Source organism: Dermochelys coriacea, chromosome 2, assembly GCF_009764565.3.
Source record: "Dermochelys coriacea isolate rDerCor1 chromosome 2, rDerCor1.pri.v4, whole genome shotgun sequence".
NCBI lineage: Eukaryota > Metazoa > Chordata > Testudines > Dermochelyidae > Dermochelys > Dermochelys coriacea.
Window position 1 is genome coordinate 234723187 of NC_050069.1, and position 17130 is coordinate 234740316.

The 17130-nt window shown below is 40.7% G+C and overlaps 1 protein-coding gene across 1 annotated transcript in view; it reads left to right on the forward strand.

Annotated features, from left to right (window-relative positions):
* The window catches only part of SPAG6 (sperm associated antigen 6), a 47831-nt gene that overhangs the window by 3526 nt on the left and 27175 nt on the right, over nucleotides 1-17130 (forward strand). Inside the window, exon 3 of the mRNA XM_038393346.2 lies at nucleotides 14214-14380. Coding sequence (XP_038249274.1) covers nucleotides 14214-14380 — 167 coding nt within the window. The remainder of the gene's footprint in view (nucleotides 1-14213; nucleotides 14381-17130) is intronic.

The window sequence follows — 17130 nt, forward strand, 5'->3', positions numbered from 1 at the left end:
AAGGAGGCAGGGATCAAGCCCTGCTGGTGACCGCCGGGGTAGCGGCCGCTGCTATGCTCCCTTTCCCTCCCCCAGTCACCACCCAGGAGGCTGTGGCTGCAAGAATAGCCCCTGGTGACTGCATGTGGCCATGGTGGCTGTATTTGAGAAATGCTGGACTAGCTTACAAGTGAAAACGATGGCTCAATACTGCACCCACTGACATAAATGGAAGAAGGACTGGGGGATGAGTTTCATAGTTCTGTCCTAGTTTCCACTTGTGCGCATCATAAAACCATCAAGCAAATTGGCATGATTCAGCTTGTTGACAGTTTCTGTTCAAAATAGGCCCAGGACTGGGATATCTGAAGTATTCCAGTTCTTTTTTTTCTAAAATATGTGTTCTAGGAATTATTTTGGGGAAGTCCTATGGCCTGTGTTATACAGGAGGTCAGACTAGATGATCACAATGGTCCCTTCTGGCCATGGAATCTATGAGGGGCCTGATATTGTATTTGTTGTGCAGCCAGAATTCCTACTGAGTTCTGGGTGAACAATGAATGCAGGATCAGGCCCCAGCCTACTGGTGTATTGGAACAGCAATGCACAATGTTTGGGTGCCAGACCTGTTTCAGTTTAGTCTTATTACTCCTGTTTCATAAGTTTTTAAAATTTTCTCTCAAATTTTTAGATAAGAAAACTATTTGCAATGATAGTTTTTGTATAATTTTTCTAAACTGCTGACATTCACAGACATTAAAATGAAACCTGAATCGCTCCTTGAAAACCAATTCATAATCATATGATTGTAACAACGGCTGTTGGTATTGAAATACTTCAGCAGATGTGTCAAATGCACAATTTCTAAAACTGCATGTGGTTAATTGCTTAAAAAAAAAGAACCCAAACCATATTTTGAGGTATTGTTGTCTACCAGACAACTGTCATGTCTTTTCTGGTGATCCTGTTATATGAAGCTGTTTCTAATGAAACAAGGGGAGGAGGCAGTTCTTTTCTTACATAAGAATGAAACCATTCTGTATACACTTAAAAGTTGTCTCTTTGCTTATCTTTATAAATAAAGCTCATTGTTTATTAAGCAGAGAACTATTTTAAGAAGATGTAGCACTGGATCCTGAAAGATGCTGACCGCCGAAACTTCCATTGATTTTAACAGGAGTTGAGGGTGCTTGTCACCTTACAGGAGAGGGCCCCATATTGAATTTAAAGGACTGTCAGGCCTGATCCTGCTCCCAGTGAAGTAAATGGCAATTTTGCCATTGAATTAAATTTGAGCAGCATTGGGCCTTTAAATAACTTATTTTACATCTGTCAGTGTAGAAATCCTTAGCAATAAATACATGAAGTTTCCTAATGTCATTTCAAAAATGAAATACAGTTTGAGAGGGCTCTTGCTCTTTATTAAACAGTGTCCTTGATAAAAAGCACCCAATCTGGAGATGTTATTTTTAAAAATTTTGATTACATTTTAAGCACCACTTATCTAGTATCATAATAGATGCCATTTAAGGAGGCGTGCGAACCAATAGTGAGTAACAAGAAATGCAATATCAGTGGCAACTGTATTGTGGTAGTAGATAGATAATAATACTAACAGTGTAATTCAATTTAAAATATAATGGCTCAGATTGCACTCCTAGATCTGCACACACAGATCTCCACCACCTTTTGCACAAAAACGGGGTCAGTGCCGGTGCTTAATTTGTAATGAAAGAGGTGTCAGGGCTCAAGCAATTTGTTTACTTTTGTAACTGACACACCAAACTAGGAGGTGCCAGGGCTCAGCCCTGGCATAAATTAAACATTGTTTAATGCCCTTAGCAGCACCATTTTCCCCTTTCAGACCCTGTGGAGGCCTTTCAACATGATCTGGGCTCCATGCTAGTGGAGACTGGGGATGTGTCTATGCTGCAACTTGGAGTGAGCCTCCCAGCCTGGGTCAACCTAGTGCGTTGAAAATAGCAGTGTGGATGTTGTGGCTCTGGTGGAGACTCGGGCTAGTCACCCAAGCTTAGACCTACAGTGTCAGGTGGGCTTGAAAGCCCAAGCGGCATCGTCCACACTGCTATTTTTAGCACACTAGCTTGTGCCCCTCTGTCTACCCTCACTAGGAAGTTTGCTGTCAGCTGCAGCCTACACATACCCTGGGAGGGCTGAAGGGAAGATTCATATTGTCCCACCCCGAATACACACACACCTTCTGGACTTTGTGGCGAATCCTCAGTAAAGATCCCCAGGCTGCATTATTCTGTCTGCAGAGCCCCCACCCCCCAATCCTATAGCCACAGTTGACTTGGGAGCTAGGGACCATTGCAGATAATGCTTCATGCAGGTGGCTCTGGCTTTCCTCTGATACCCACATTTGGTACAGAGTGTGCCAAGTTTGGAGGCTACCCTATGGCTTCTTCCATGGGGGAGCAGTTCCCCTCATGGGACAGTGAGAGATCATTGTGAGAGAACCTTCACAAAGATTTCCTCCAATAGAGCTCCTTCTTGTATGTGTGCTTTCTTGCTGGCCATTGTTCCTGCCTTGGATGTTTTTGTGAAAGAGTCTACTTACATGAGTAAGTGCTACTCATTACTCAAGATGAATAAAAGTTGCAGAATTGGGCCTTTTAATTCATAATTAATGCACATGTCTGGAAAGGCAAAAAAATCCTCCCCCAGAAAGCCTGCGTCAACTGGTAAATGTGTAACTGAGACACTGAAAAATAATTCACTTATCAAATTTCATTCCAGTGGGCTGGGATTTATGGAAGAAATCTGTTCTGATGTTAATAGTTTTACACATTTCTTTTAAAAATAAATCTGTTCCTTTGGCAGGCACAGCCCACGAATTTTGGTATCAGAATGAATTATTAAAAGAAAAACAATGATTTCAAATATTAGAAATTGCATATTTTCAAAAATAATTAAAGATGGACTTGAATCAACCCCCCTACCCCATGTGATCCAAACTTCCACCTGCCTTGAACTTTGGGATAGTTTGGAATCAAGTCTGAACTTTTGGCACAGGCCCATTTCTATTAGTGAAAATCTTATTCACTGTGAGCCTAATTCTGCCATCCTCATTCATCCTTAGAAGTAGAATATTCTGCAAGTAGTTCCACTGGAATGAATGGGATTACTTGCTGGGCAATTTGCTATTCAATAAGAATAAGTACAGTGGAATCAGGTTCTGTGAGTTTAGTGGTTTCTTAATTTCTGGAAAGCAGTTCTGTACTCTCACCTTCAGCCTGAGTGAGAATTTAAGTTATAATACATTTTCTTGCAGTGGAGCTTGCACTGATGAGGATTGTTTCTTTTAATTATGAAGTTAGGCATCCAGTTGGAATTAAGAATCAGTTTTATTTCACTGACTGAAATGGCCTCAAAGCCAACAGATGAAGGAACAACTCTTGCCATCCTTTCCCATGGCTAGATCATGCCCTATCGAATAAAGGCTCTGGGTGGCTAGGAGTTGGGTAGAAAACTGAGGGTGGAATTTGAGAATTTGAAAAATGGAATTTGAGAGGCAGTGTAGTCCCGTGGATAGAGAACTGGATAAGGAATTGGGAGACCTGCTGCCAACCTGCTGGATGACCTGTGCAAGTCACTTTACCTCTTTGTGCCTCTGTCACGTCTAGTCAGACTATAAGCTCTTCAAGACAGGGGCTGTGTCTTATCTGTTTGTACAGGGCCAAGTATGATTGGGTGGGTGGGGGGGGCTTGATGTCAGTTGAGACTTCTAGGCACGATTGTAGTACAAATATTAAACATTTCCAGCTCTCTATTGGTAGGGTGGTTTTTCTAGAGAGGGCTGAGTGCATGACCATAAAAGGATAGTGAGGACATAGAGTACAGAGAAAGGAGGATGGCCTTGTTGTTAAGATAGTGGACTGGAACTCAGGAGATCTTGACTCTATTTCAGGTCTGCTATGAGCTTCCTATGTGGCTTTGAGTAAATCATTCAAGCTTCCTGTGTACTTTAGTTCATGTAAAATAGGAATCATAACAATATTTCTACCTCAAAACAATGTTGTAAGGGTAGATCCATGTCTATCTGTGAGGCTCTCAGGCTCAAGGATGATGAGCATAGTGACAAAGCTTATTAATAATAGTTAAGCTTCCAAGAGACCAAAACCATTATCCTATGGAATGATGTAGCAAATGGGTGCTAGTGAAAATGGAGATTCTTGAAAGCTGAGACAAGTAGGATATTGGAGTGGAGTGAGTGGAGCTGCTGAAGAGCAGGACATGGAGGGGGGTCTACTTAAAATTTCTGGCAGAAAATTTGATCTGACATGGTACATCCTGTTTAGGAGAGGGAATAATGTAATGCAGAATACTCACTGCTGGCTCCAACTCTCTCCTGAGATCCACAGCCTTTCAAAACCTTCAGTCTCAAATTTGCAGATGTGCTTCAGCATGATTTTACTTGAGGAGATGGTGCTCAGGTTCATCTTGCTCCATGTCTGCATGGACTAGCCTGTATTTCCACAGTTTCCTTCTCTTCTAGGACACATTTGGATGGATCATTTACTACGTAGGACCAGATTTTTAGAGGCATTTAGGTGGCAAAAGCTGCAGATATAGGGACTTTTGAAAATCCTACCAGGCACCTACCGACATTGGTAGGTGCCTAAATGTCTTTAAAATTCTGACCCTTAGACCTTATTAAGACAAAACTCTGACTCAACTGGGAGCATTTCCTGAGTAGGACTTACAGGATCAGGTTCTGACTAAGGATTTCAGCGTTTTGCCCCACATTTAACAAAATGTAAAATAATCTACTCTGCTTTATTCCATAAACTTACAAAGCACTTTGCAAACATCCTGTTGATGCCACTGGACTTGCAATAATAAGGGCTTGAGGATTAGATGCATAGAATAAGACATGTAACCTGTTCTAGGGAATCTACATTCTAAGAGCTGGATCCTGCAATTGATTCTGCGTGGACAGACTCCTGTGCTCATGTGGATCTAGTTGTAGGATCTGGGTGTGTGAGCTCAATCCTATGAGGTCCTGAATGTCCTCAGCTCCAATTGACCAACTTCCGTGGAATGACAGAAGGTAAAGAATGCTGTTGAGGTAACTAGGAGTTTGTGAGAGGAGAAGTGAGTGGGGAAGGGGAATAGCTGATATGGTAAAAGCTGGGAGAGAAACATGTGAAGGGGAGAATGGAGATCAAAGCCAAGAGATAATCACTGGAGTCATGGTGGGAAAATAAAGTAGGGAAGATGCTTTCTTGGGGTTTTGTGATGTGGAGCTGTCCATTGAAGGAAAGAAGGAAGTGTGTTAATGAAAGTATCAGAGATATTATGAGGGGGAAAGAGGAATCATCACCAGGGCTCAGAAAGTAGGCTTTGAAAGGGATTGGTTGCTCTTGGATCTTTTGTCTCTTTTGTGTCCAGCCTCTATGGATGAAGCCCCCAGGTAGTGTAGGGTAGGGTTGTAGAGATCCTGTTGGCAGCTGCTGGTTGGCTTCTGAAGGGGCCAGTAAAAGGGAGCAACTCCTTTTGGCTTCCTTGATTTTGTTGCTCCATGCCTATGTGGAGGAAGCCTGTACAGGATTTGGGTGGGAGATCCTGCTGGAGATATTTTAGGAGATCTAATGCACCTGGATCCCTTCTGCCTCCAAACCATATAGAAGGGGCCTATGAAATAGCTGGGAAGGTCTTAAAAGGAAGTAGCTTGCTACTCCTGGCTGCTTCTGGATCCTCCGATGACAAAATGAATGTTTGTTACGTTCTCCACTATCTGTTTATTACATTGAAAATTGCCCAGTTATGCAAAACATCGGTTATTGAAACATATTCAGTATCCCCATTAATATTTGGAGAATCCTAGCTTTACTCAAGTCTTGATGCTACACTGTTTCTGGGGGAGGGGGAAAGGGGGGATGGATCTGAGATAATCTAGGGTACTATTCTATTTCCACATTCTCCAGACTTCCTATGGTTTCTCCTGTTAATTGGTCTTGGGTCTGGGTTTGGGAATCAAGATTCCTGAAAACTCAAGGTTACATGACAATTGCTTGAATATTATCATTATTAACTTACTGAATGTCCTCTGTATGTGCTGGGCACTGTACAAAACATAGAGTACAGTGTAGCTCCTGATTCATGTCTTGTCTTATTTTCTAATGTAGCTCCTGCCCCAAAGAGCTGCTAGTCAACACTAGATGGACAGCACAATTCAGATACAAAATACAATGGTGGGTCACAAAGTGGTGTGGAGGGTTTTTAAAAGTTTTTGTGGAACAAATCTGTTTTTAAGGAAGGCTTTGAATGAAAATAAGGTGATTATCAGCTGCAGACTGAGGGAGTTTGAAGCATAATGAGTGACATAGAAGAATCTTCTCTTTGTTTCCAGTTACATTAGTTTTTTCTTTTTGAGTTTCAGGTGTTCTCCCCCAAGCAGTAGAAAGAACCAAACAAAGGTTGCTGTCTGTAGCAGATTACTCTTTGTTTGGCTACAGAGTCTTGGAAAGAAAAACCTGGAACCTGTAGCTACCCTGAAGGCTTTTTCCTGGTAAAGTTAGGCAGCAGCCAACACTTACCTGCTGAAATGAGGCAAATCAGGCTTTTACACAACACCACCACTTGAAATGTGTGAGTTAAAGGTGATTCAGTTTATGAAGGCTGTAAGGTTTCTTTGAAACAAAAATGATGAATTAGAAACTGTGGATAGAAAGGGGAGTCATTCCCTGTCCAAGGTCAGTCACTGTGAGGTTATGTAAGGGAGAATATTTGGCTACTGTTCTTAGTTACGCCATCTCTGAATAGCTAATAGGATCTCTTCAAAGACAAATCTAGTCTGTTGGTATAAGTAGCGTACTTTGTTGTTATTCTTTACTTTCTACATTGCTGCATGCAAACAAAAGTTAGAGAATTCGTGAATAAAGTTTTCCTGCCTCTGTAACAGGAGACTTATCTACAGCAAGTCCAAAAAGCAACCCCACATCAAAGCTCTATAGTAGGGCACTGCTACTTCCAGTTCTCTGTCTGCTCCTTCTGTTTCTCCATAGGAATTAATTCAGCTGTCCCCTAAATGGACAGTATTGGTGAAACAAAGAGCTCCCTATTCTTATTTGGCTGTGTGCCAAAACATTCTGCCCCCCCACACCCATCCAGTAATTTTTTTCTTGTTCAGTTCCACATACTTGGGTCTAGTGGTGGCAGTCCTCTGTAAGATGTCTTTCTTTCCATCTCTGGTCATCTGTATTTGTGGGGCAAGGAGATAAGGTTCTTCAGGCTACTTCCTTTCTATGGCTGAGTTCTATTTTGGAGCTCAGTTAGGAAAAGGTGATATGGGTCTTTTATACTTGTTCCCTCAGTAATCATCTAGGGAAGAACTTTCCCCATCCCAGTGAACCAAATTGCAGCAATTCAAAGTAGATTGAATCTTCTCTGTGAAGGATTTGGTTTTGCTTCTGTTCTATTCAGGTTCTTATGTTGAGCCCATCATCATGGTATCTGAGTACCTTCCAGAAGAAAGAAGACTAGTATCTGTTGTGTGCTATGTGTTGCTTAGCAGGAAAATAAGGGTGAAAAAAAAAGTTTTGCATTTTCACTAGAATGTGATAAGCATTGTTGTTGACATCCCTGTTAGCAATGTTTGTGCCAAAAATGACCTGATGCACTTGCTTTGAAGAGGTAAATAGATTGTATAGTCACCAAAGCCTCCTGAACATGCTGTGGGATCGTTCCTAAGTGGGCAATAGTAATGTTGTAATAAAAAGGGAGAGTGTGCAGAAAAGTAGTGGAGGATGTACTGGGATTAACAAACATGGGCAATGTGAATTGTGTTGAAGTAAGAATAGTAACCTTTCTTCTCTTAAAGGCACAGACTTGTTAAACTGTGTAGTATTTGATGTTATACAAAACATTTTTAATCTTAAAAAGGGTATCTGTGTCCATATACATTCTATGATAGGTTCCCCTAGCAGGTAAGCACAAACATGTGTTTTGTTGTTTGTTGGACAGGACCTAGCTAAAACTGCAGCAGAACTGATTCTATAATGCTAGTACACAGTCTCTTTCTACGTCTCTCTGCCGTGCTGAGGCAATGTCCGATTCCAGTTGCTCTAATATTGTAGCTAAACTTTTTTTTTAAACTATTTTTTCCCTTCCCCTTTTGGCAGCTATTGGTTTCAATGTGGGAAGGGAGGAAATGGAAATTGGCTTGTGTGGAGGTATTTATCTAGTGTACAAACCTGGATGAGGAGGGGCAGGAGGGATGGTGACAACTTGTTCCCTCGCGTACAAAATTCCTGATTCCGTCACATGCTTATGCTTGTGAGTGGTTCCATTGAATTGCATGAGACTACACCTGTGTAAAGTTACTCACGTGCATAAGTGTTCACAAAATCAGGGCCCTAGATTGTGTGGGAAGCAGTTGCCAGCTGGAATATATAGACCTTGTATTAGAGGGTTAGCAGGGCCTTGACGCTAATAGTGAGAGAGCTATTATCATGGTCTTACAGGGAGAATAGCCACAAGCCGTTTTGTTTTTTAAATTAATGTAAAAGTTCTTACTGATGTTTAAAAAGCAAACCAAACTTAAAGTATTCTTACTGTTGGGCTGTATAGCCTAATATGTGTGTCCATATATTTGTAAAATGAAGAGGTAGTTGGGAGTTTCTGATGTCTAAATGTTGCATTGCTGTTCTAATTTTATGCTTTGCTTTTTAAAGTTAATGTTACAATTATTTTGATTCAAATTCTAGAAATTCCCATGGGGTTGGAACATTTTTGGGAGATAGAGGGTGTGGACTTTGCTGTAGATGAGGATAAGGGGGGAAATCAAGAGACTGTTGGAGTTGCTAGTAAGTACTGGCATGTTAAGGGAAGGAGCATGTATAATGTGTCATTTGATTTCAGTGGGACTGCTTGCATGAGTAAGGATTGAGTGAATAACAGTTGCAGAATTGGTGTCCAAGGACCTGTCACTGCTCCCATTGAAGTCATTGGAAAAACTCCCATCGACTTCACTGGGAACAAGGTTGAGCCCACCCTCCAAAAGGAAAGTATTCCTTTGTGGCAGGCTGATCTGCCCTTTGCAGACAGAGCTGTCATCACCAAAAGCTGTGGAAAAGGAGGGAGATGCCTTTGCTCTTCTTACAGCCAAGATTGAGATTAAAACTTGCACTTCAGAGGAGAATTTACAACCTCTAAGTAACCAAGTTGAAACATATATATGGAGAGTATAAAACTATTTCATGAGTGCTAGTCGGAAAAATGCTCTGGCACACAATAAATGAGAAATCATGGCATGTGGGGGGACTCTTTTTGAGGAGTGGATTTTTAAGAGGGGTCTCAGGTCACTGATAGGATCTAGACCAGGAGAATCAAATTCATTGTGTGGAAGGGTCCAGCTTTTGCTTTTAACTATGGCCTGTGGGTATAGTATAGCTTTAGGACTATATACCTTCCTTAGTGAATCTCCCACTGTTGTCAATACAAGGTTTACATGAAGATCAAGAATACAATATGGCTGCTTTGAGTTCAAACAACAAAACTTTTATTCAATACCTTTTGTCTCATTGAGATATCACTCTGGGAAAATATGTTCTCCTCTATGACCACCACTATTACTAATCTGTTTCTCAACCTTTCCCATCCTTCTCCTTTCTTCCCATTGCATATTTCCTCCCCCCTCCATTCAATGGTCTTCACACTAAATCCCTTCCCTATTGCATCAGCTAAAATGATCATCAGTGAAATATTTAACGCTAATATTCAAAGTGGTGTCACTAGGGGTATATCTACACTTCGAGATGGGGGTATGATTCCCATCTCGAGGAGACATACATGTGCTAGTCTCACTGAGCTAGCGATCTAAAAATAGAGTGTAGCTGTGGTAGTGTGAACACTGGAACAAGCTAGCTACTCCCAGAACATGCCCATCCAAGACCTTGCGCCTGTACTTGTGATGGCTAGCCCATCCTGTCACTGTCACTGCCATAGCTATACACTCTTTTTAGAGTGCTACCTTAATGAGAGCTGCGTGAGTAGGTCTCCTCGAGCTGGGAATCACACCCCCACCTCAAAGTGTAGACAGACCCTGTAATTCGGCTTTAATACTCAAAGTAAATTAATAGCCAGGAGGAGATTTCCCCATCAGCGCAGTTGTTTCAGGCCCAGGCTGTCTGCATTGTCTCAAAGACAAATCTGCATCATATCATCTTGAAGGCGTTAATCACCGTGTTTTCACAACCATGAGGGCTAGAAGTATATTTCTGAGAAATGAAAGCTTAAATTTTGCAGAATCTGGATATGTCATGAAGGCCACAAATGTCACCTAGTGTGGATCTGGCACTTGGACCCCTCAGATCTAGACTTCTTCAGTCTTTGTTGCATTCAAAGTTTGATCCACTCAAAATGTTAAAAAGGTTTGTTGACTCTCAAGCCCACCCACAGATGTTCATAGAAATGCAGGTTTGGATAAGGCTTGGAAAAGGCTTGGAAACAAAATATGTAGAATGATTATTTCCTTCTGCTCTGTTGGCAACTTAGAGCATTTTATAAATTGACCTGAAAAAGAGGGATCTGTGCTTCCTGCTATGACTAGGGAAGTTCAGTGGCACAAGTTTAACATACATTAAAAGCAGAAAACCCACCATAGTCAGTGTAAAAGTAGCATTGCTCTTGTCTACTGAATTCTATGTAGTATGAAGATGCAGAGAGTGCCGGATCGCTCTGTGCTCAACCGGATCTTCAGTGGGCAGTGTGCATTGTGTCAGGAATGGAGGACTGAGCATGCAATGTGTCATTTTAAAAGGAAAGATAAGAAATTATTGGCTGCAAAAGCAGTAACATAAGGGGAGGTTGATGGTTTATAAAAAAATGAGATTATAAAAATTGATAACATAAGATTTTTGGAGTTGATACCAGGTCTTATCTTTTTATATACTCTGTAAAGTACCTAGCATATTTCAAAGTGATGTATAAATAATTTATTAATAATGATAAACTTCTTTCATCTTATCAGAAGGAGTGTGGGAAGATCAGGCCCTTGATCATTGTCAAGACTCCAAAGACCACCTCTTGGTTTGAGCAGAATAGGCCCCAAATGTACCTCCATGACCAAAGAAATATTTACATAGGGCCCAGTGTTGCCTTTCTATGGAATATGGTCCAATGATAAATAACTAGAAGATTGCAAAGTTACTATTAAAAGGAAAATCCTGGTTCATTGTTAACTCCAGAGCTGCTATCAGTGCCTTCATAATGTTGTGCATGTATTAGAATTCAATTTTTGGCTTTCCCTCAATGAGGGGGCCTTTGCATATTCTGATTTGTAGGACAGGGCTTTAGGAATTTTCTGGGAAGTAGTGCCCATTGGGGTTGCACAAGCTTCCTCTCGCAGCACTTGATGTTCTGAGATGAGATTTTTAAAGGGTCTGTGTGGCCCTAGATGGTTCCATTACTTCCTTTTCACAGCCAGCTACAGATGTAGGCTCATTCTCTTCCTGGCCCGGAACAGTGATCTTTCTCACGACCATAAAGCTCTTCATTTCAGTATGTTGTTAATTCAGTCAGCTAGCTAGTAAGTGTCAGGTAACTGTGTACATTTAATTTTATAATGGACCTAGGCCCTTAGATATTTTGGTCATGATCATGAACTAAATAATGAGGGTGGAATCAAGTGGTGTATTTTGTGTTCTTCCATGTTCTCAGAGGCGGACCAGCATTCTTGCTGGCTGTTCTGTTTGGGGGAAGCTTATTTCCTGATTTGTTGCTTGGTGTGTAGGGCCTTTCCACCTTGAATATGCACCATTAGGCAGGTGAGGCTCCGTGCCTCCCTCACTGAGGACAATTTTCAAGCCTGACCATGGATCTGACATCATCAGATTAACCATCTACTCCTGTGATTGAACAGAATCTGCCACTTTCAGATTCAAACCAGCCAAGTCACATGACACAGTCACCAAAGAAATTAATACCAGACAGATTGAGATCTGTGGCTGTAGTGCCTAAAACCTTTTTAGGCACAGAGGCCTCATTGGCAGTGAGAACCTCAGCAGTGTTCTTTGCCTGAATTTCACTGATGCCAAGCCTGATTTTGCCTTCCACAGAGCCCCTCTGTGCAAGTCTTTAATTGGTGGTGGGCTAAGTAACCTGACACAAAATTGGTAATAACTCATCTCCACAGTATGCATCCCCATAATCTATTCTGGATTATTTTTTGCACTTGGTCTCTTATTCTCTCCTTGTCTTCTATCCAGGCGAGTCAGTCTGAAACGCCAGTGTATAATTTGCCAGTGGTCAGTTCTAAAGTTTTTTCAGTCACTCACCGTCACAAGACTCATAAAAATAACTTGTTCCATCATGGTCTCTTAACCTGGTGCTGGAAAAGTTGATGGGCTCACTGAGCCCTTGGGAGAACCCCTTCTGTTCCACTTGTCACTACAGACAGTGGGCTAGATCAGCTGAATCAAACTGGTGTTGTTGAAAAAAAGAGACAGATGGAGTATAATTACCATAGCTCTGAACATTCAAGGCTGTGATGCAGGGCTCTTGTGCCCATTGCAACCATTGCTTTACAGCTGAGGTAGCGCGTCCACCAAGTCTTAGCATATGGAGGCAACACTTTCAAAGAACCACAGTTAGTATAATAAGTACCTCCCCTCCTCTACAAATTGTGTTCTTAATGCAGACATGCACGTATCTCCTAACTTTTGTGTTGTGTTTCTTCTTTAGGTTATATTAGATTTGGCTCTGCTTTGTACGGTATTTTATGTCAAAAATAAAATGTAGTTCAAAACTGCTCCAGATTAAATTGTTTTATCTCTCTGCATAGTTTAATTATGTGAGGAACAATTGTACCCAAACTCTCAGTTCCTCAGGGTACATCCATTATGTAAGCTCCTTAGGTTAGGGAGTTTTCTTTTTTTTTTATGTTTGGCGAGCATGTTGTGGGCACTACCATAAATACATAATAAATAATAATTATTACAATAATAATGAAATATCAATAACTCTTCTATCTGGAAAGCAATATATCACAGCTCTTGCTCCCCAAATTAGTCACTATAATATATGTAATGTAATCTGGTGTAATTCCATTAATAGGTTGTGGTGGCAGCATAAATCAAGGGGAACATCCTAATATTTCATCACCAGAAGCCCAGGATGGAATTTCTTGTGCATATTTGCATTTCCTTGGTAGCATATTTGTTGTTTTTTTAAATAAGAATTTAAACTGCTTCTATTTGTAAAGGTTTCTGTTTATAGTTTTATATTTTAAAAAGTGATTAATACTATTGTGATGTCCTGTGAGTATTATAACTTTTATGTTTGCTATTAGAATTTTCAAAAGTGAGATTGGAGGATGGTTAAGTCTCTCTAAACTGTGTTTCTAAGAGAGGACCAAATCCTGGAGTGCCCTATGGGAATCTAAGTCCCAGAAGCACTTTAAAAACTGGTTGTGGGGACTACAAGGGAACAAAATCAGCAGAGATGTTGCAAAAGAAGATTCCATATTCCTGTATGCCCAGCAGGTCTTTGCAGCTCACTGTGGAGGAAGAGAATGTAGACTAGCCATAAGGGGGACAAGGGCATAGCTGGTAGATCTTTAAACATTGTGGATGAAAAAATCTGTGTGTAGCAAAGCAGACCTGCTACTCTTCCCATAGTCTGCTATAAAGCTGTAGCCTCTGTCCAGATTCCTGGCCTGTTGGGGCCAGGATGACTTCATGTAGAGCAAAGCCCAAATAAAAAGATTTTGCTTGATTTTTCAAGATTTGCCCCCAAATACTCACCTGCTTAGGTATATTGTTTTATGCCAGATGGACTATCAGGAGAGGAGTGGAAAGATGGTTTTGTGATTATTGTGCTGAACTGGAAATGAGACTTGCTTCCTCATATGTATAATGGGGATAGCAGTACTTCCCTACTACATAGGGATGTTGTGGTGATAGATAAGTATCTGAGAACTTTACAGACATTAATTCAAGTGCTGAGAGGAGAGGAGGGGCAAATCAGTACCTAGATATAATACATCGCCCACCCATGTGTTGCAAATACATCTTTACTTGCAGGAAAACAGATGGGAATGTTATAGGAACAGGCAAATATTTGATTAATTTTCAGTGGAACATTTGTGAATTTACCACAAGTTTCTGCTACTTGTAAGAGTCTAATTTGTTTTTATGAAAAAAAGTCTGTTTAGATAAATCTTTGCTTATTTGTATTGTCTCTTTCTTCTTCTTCCTAATGCAACTCAGGTGTAATGTCTTTGCTGAGGCCTCTTCTATTGGACGTGGTCCCAACTATTCAACAGACTGCTGCTTTGGCTCTTGGGAGACTTGCCAATTATAACGATGACCTGGCAGAGGCGGTTGTTAAGGGAGACATTCTTCCACAGCTTGTATATTCACTGGCTGAACAGAATGTAAGGAATTTTTATTTTCTTAAACAATTTAACTGCCAGTGAAAAAAAACATAATGAACTGTCTTGACTCTTAGTGCAGTAATACATGTACTGAAGTTACATATAGCATGTACATTGGTCTCCTGGTAGGTCAAAATATACTGTAGTCATAATTGTAACTCAATGAGACATTTAAAAATTCTTATTCTGCATTATCTGTAATATATTCATGGAAGCTTTATTTTTCTGAAGTGTTAATGAAAGGATTTGTAGAAGGCTGATTTTTTTTAAATAATCAGAAATGCTGTACTGATAATTGGTTAGAATTTGTCTTTAATTCTGAACACTTATAAAATGCACATAAATTGAACTGCAGTTATCCTGTAGTTAACATCTCCAAACATGAACGTTTGGAAACTTTTATAGCACAAGGAATATAAAATCTAATTATTGGCACAGACAGTACAATACATTAAAAGGGTTTAATCTGCTTGTTTGTCAAATAAAATGTCATATGATATAGCACAAATATATCTGACAGGCTCTCCCCCACTTTCCCTACAGTTTTTGGATGGATTACAATTTTAGGATCCTAAATTAGGTTAACAGCAATGTTTTCAAACATGGTTCCTAGTGATTGGAAAATACAGAAATTTGAGAGTTAAAATATGGCTACAATTCCAATTTATTTAACTGCATTTAGATTGTAGTTTTGTTGGTTTAGATTTAAAAGAATTAAAAATATCAATGTTTATCACTGAAATGAAATTACATAGCTTTTTGTCTTTTGAGAATTCAGAAGTAATCACTAATCAAATAATATTTTCATTGTTGCATATCTGATTAATACTTCTACAGTCATAATAAAATTGCATATTATTATTGAAGGGAATTGCCCATTCATTCTAAAATATGTATGTAGTATGGAATCAAAGTAGGACTTAGACAAAGTTATAAATAATTAGGTTATTTAACTGTATTTTAAAGAGAGAAAATTATGGTCTTTGTTGTTTGTTTGATGTTACATCATTTATTTGATAGCAGAAACTATACAAAGTTAGCATAGATGCCTTGACTTATCTTTTCCATTTTAGTGTCTATACTGCCAATGCATCCAGGAGGCAGCTGTGATTCAAAATCACTTGGGGCATCAGCAAGATTAGTGTGAGGTCACAGAAGGCCTACCGTGCTTTAGTGACTGAGGGCAAGTGAAGGAAACTAATTATCCAGTTCATACAGAGTTTAGCAAGACATGCAAGTAATTTGTTAGTTCCTATGGGCAATTCCCTATGCATTCCTTTTCCATTCATTTTATGCATCAGTATAAAAAAGGATCAGATCCTGTGAGCACTCCATAAGTGGAACTTCTATTGACTTGTACATGTGCAGGACTTACAGGATCAGGGATCAGATAAGTGTTTTGTCATATAAACTGAGTGAAAATAAAAAAGGTTTTATAGCACATTCTAAATGCTTTTTGTGAATGTGTTTTATTTCAAGAACAACATATTGTGAATAAGAAAAAACCCTAAAAAGTGTCTTTTCCCCACAGTATAACAGGAATAATGCACATGCACACACAGGAGGGTGTATAATGGGGCAGATCCTCTGCTGGTGTAAACTGGCATAGCTCCATTTAACTGTGCCAGTTTACACCTGCTGGGATCTGCCCTATCATGGATATATTATTCCTATTAAATTATGCTTTGGGCAGAGACACACATTTTTTAGGATTATTATTCTTATTCAAAATATCTTTTTCATTAAAAGCAACCTATTTTTCTGTTTCAGAACCAGGTTCTTCTGCCACTGAAGTCCTGGGGAGTTCTGCCATTTTAATTTCATTGGGATCAGGCCCTTAGGCTAACAACTGTCAATTTGCACACTAACTACATGAAGACTAGATTTTGCCTGGCCCATTTTTATAGGTTCACTTAGGGGCCAGCAGGCCTAGTAGGTTGCCCACAGCTCATTAATTTCCAAAGTCCTGAGGGAGGGGTTCTTGTCAGGCAGTCTGGGGGCATGTTAGCCAAGTTACAGTTTGTCCTTTTCAGGGTTGCCCTCAGTTGGGCTAGGAGCAGACGGAAGGGTAGGGAGAGCTGGGCCCTCCTTCTCAACTGGATCCTGGGCCAGGGACCAAAGGGAGGATGGGGGTGGTATGCTTCCATCCCCACTAACTGATACCCCAGATCAGCCTTCCATGGGCCACTTCCTATCTTCACAGTGCTCTCTTCAGTTTGGACCATGGTCACAGCCCTCTGCTTCCCTCCTCACAGAAGGTTGTTCAAGCAGTCTCAGTGATTCAGGTAGTCAGCGTGGGCTTCCAAATTGCAGTGTCCAGTGATTTCCCCTTGTCAGGTAGAAGGGGAAAGAAAAAGCGGTCAGGACCCTGGCTGCCCAGTGAGGTCTTACCCATGGTCCAGGTTCTTCTCCTAACTGGCTTCCTTCTTACAGACAGCCTTTCCTTCACTCTCCCCCCAGCTTGATTGCCAGAGTCCCATTTTAAGCAGGTCCTCCATTTGGAGCATATTCTGCAGCTGCTGAGGGGTGGGGCCTTCTTGGCTTGGTCTTGCTCCTTTAGTCTTAGTGAGGGGTCTATAAACCCCATCACAATAGGCATGTAGGAGGTGTTGGCCCTCAGATGCTTCACAGTCACCTGTGTACTCCCCTCACAAAGCCAAGGCACAATCTTGGTATTTGCTCAGAGAAAGCACAAGGACTGCTCCCTTCTAGTGCCCACAGGGGCACAAGGAACCCAAAGGGGGTAGGGA